This window comes from Sinocyclocheilus rhinocerous, unplaced genomic scaffold (assembly GCF_001515625.1).
Source record: "Sinocyclocheilus rhinocerous isolate Xijiao unplaced genomic scaffold, SAMN03320098_v1.1 scaffold148, whole genome shotgun sequence".
NCBI classification, from domain to species: Eukaryota; Metazoa; Chordata; class Actinopteri; order Cypriniformes; family Cyprinidae; genus Sinocyclocheilus; species Sinocyclocheilus rhinocerous.
The window spans coordinates 26,582-28,843 of NW_015653472.1; the positions used below are offsets into that span (position 1 = coordinate 26,582).

Genomic DNA, 2,262 nt, shown 5'->3' on the forward strand with positions numbered 1-2,262 from the left:
GGCAGGCCCCGGCACTGCTCAATAATTTTTCCCCGCCAAGCCCCATGTCATCTTTCCCAAAAGGGAAGGAGAAAGAGAGGGAATAGGGAGCCAGAAGAGAGTAGGACATTGGGATGCACACTTTTTAATGTAGCATAGTGGGGAAGCAGTGGCCAATTTGATGTTGGTTGCAGTAAATATTCACATAAAGAACGTCTCAGGTTACTTATGTAACCATGGTTCCCTGAGTAGGGAACGAGACACTGCGTCCTCTAGGTTTCTTGCCATGCTGCGGACGCAAGCTTCAGACGAAGAAGTGAATGATGTGTGCTCCCGGCGCCTATTTATACTATAGTCGCACCGGTAGTGACGTCATGGCTGTCGCCGGCCAACGAGTTGGTGTTTTTTCAATGTATGCTTCAGGCACGGGTCACGACGAGGCGTTCCCCATAGCGACTCCCTACTCAGGGAACCATGGTTACATAAGTAACCTGAGACGATTTCTTTCTCGGCTGTTTTCATTCACTTGAGACATAACTGACTGCGTTTACCTAAATGATTGTCGAGATGGGTATTTTGTCATAATTTTATGTGTATGTGTCTGTTCAGAGGATTCAGAAGAGGATTCATTTCGGTGTTAGCGCGCCGTCTGAAACGCGTGTGCGCGCGAGTAACGAATCGAGTTGCTTGTGTAAATACGAACAAATGATAAACTTATACTCTATTATGGTAAATTTTTGCAATTAATCTGCGGATCACATGCATGCCGAACCGTGGGGCTTGGTCCGTACGGATCACGGATCAACTACGATCCGTTTAACCACTAGTTTAATCTAGATCATAAGCCTGTGTTTGCAGTTTTGTATGTTTGATGATTAACTTAATCAAGCTTAATTAACAGCTTCTTATGCAGTCCGTTCTGACGCTGTAGTCAGTATGGAGTACTGCACCCTCTGCTGACTCTAATGTAGAACTGACTGTTGACTGAAGTTGCAATGTAAAAAAAAAATCATAATTTATTTCATAATAGAGTGTAATAATTACTTTTTTAAATGAAAATTTGCATTGAAATGAACTATCAAATGATTGAAATATCAAATAAATCAAAATATTTTTTTTCTCGTGTAGATCATCGAGACTTTCTACAATGAGACGTGGCATAAGAGGTATTCAGAGTACATGCTGTCAACCACTCTAACTACACTCTGGTCCGTATCAGTGGCCATTTTCTCTGTAGGTGGCATTTTCGGCTCCTTCTCAGTTGGGCTGTTTCTAAACCGCTTTGGCAGGTAGCTTGACTATCCAACCAGAACTTTACAAATACTTCTCTTTTATCCTGAATTCATGTGTCTTTAAACTTTCTCTTTCTGATCTTTTAACAGGAGGAACTCAATGCTCATTGTTAATGTTCTGGCCTTCATAGCTGCTGCATTAATGGGCTTTTCCAAGCTGGCTGAATCCTGGGAGATGCTTATTATTGGACGCTTCATAGTGGGCCTTTACTCTGGCCTGTCCACAGGCTTTGTATGTACCAATGTAGGAGAAATTGCCCCAACTTCATTACGTGGGGCACTGGGCACACTTCATCAGCTTGGCATTGTCACTGGCATCCTCTTAGCACAGGTTAATTAAATAGTTTCCTTTATTTTGAGAACACCTTTAGCAATCATTGAGACTTTTACATTGTATAGATAGGACCCTTTGTGCTTTTTTGTGTACTTCATTGGAAACACTCCTGCTTTGTTCTGTAGGTCTTTGGTATGAAAGAAATCATGGGGACCCCTACAATGTGGCCCTTCCTACTTGGCTTTACTTTCTTCCCAGCCTTACTCCAGTGTGCCCTGCTGCCCTTCTGCCCCGAGAGCCCACGCTACCTCCTCATCAACCAGAACGAGGAGGCCAAAGCCAAGACTGGTGAGTTTTTAATACTCAACTTAAGATGTTTCCTAGGGTCTCTCCAGTCAGCCTAACTAACTAATTTCCACAGTGCTGAAGAAGCTCCGTGGCACTGATGACGTGGATGCAGACATGCAGGAGATGAGGGACGAGAGCAGGCAGATGATGAGGGAGAAGAAGGTCACCATCCCTGAGCTGTTCCGCTCATCGCTCTACCGCCAGCCCATCTTCATTGCCATCATGCTGCAGCTCTCCCAGCAGTTCTCTGGTATCAATGCTGTACGTTTTCCTGTTTATTTCTTTATCTAGGATTTATCTGTAGTTCCATCCATCTACCTTTCAATCAAATTCTATTGCTTGTTGTATTAGAAATACCATCTACTGAAA

General features: G+C 43.5%; 1 protein-coding gene across 1 annotated transcript in view; it reads left to right on the forward strand.

The window, feature by feature from the left end:
* Positions 1-2,262, forward strand: part of LOC107716100 (solute carrier family 2, facilitated glucose transporter member 1-like) — a 19,497-nt gene that overhangs the window by 14,189 nt on the left and 3,046 nt on the right. Inside the window, exons 4-6 of the mRNA XM_016522423.1 lie at positions 1,362-1,602; positions 1,731-1,893; positions 1,967-2,154. Of these exons, the coding sequence (XP_016377909.1) occupies positions 1,362-1,602; positions 1,731-1,893; positions 1,967-2,154 (592 nt within the window). The remainder of the gene's footprint in view (positions 1-1,361; positions 1,603-1,730; positions 1,894-1,966; positions 2,155-2,262) is intronic.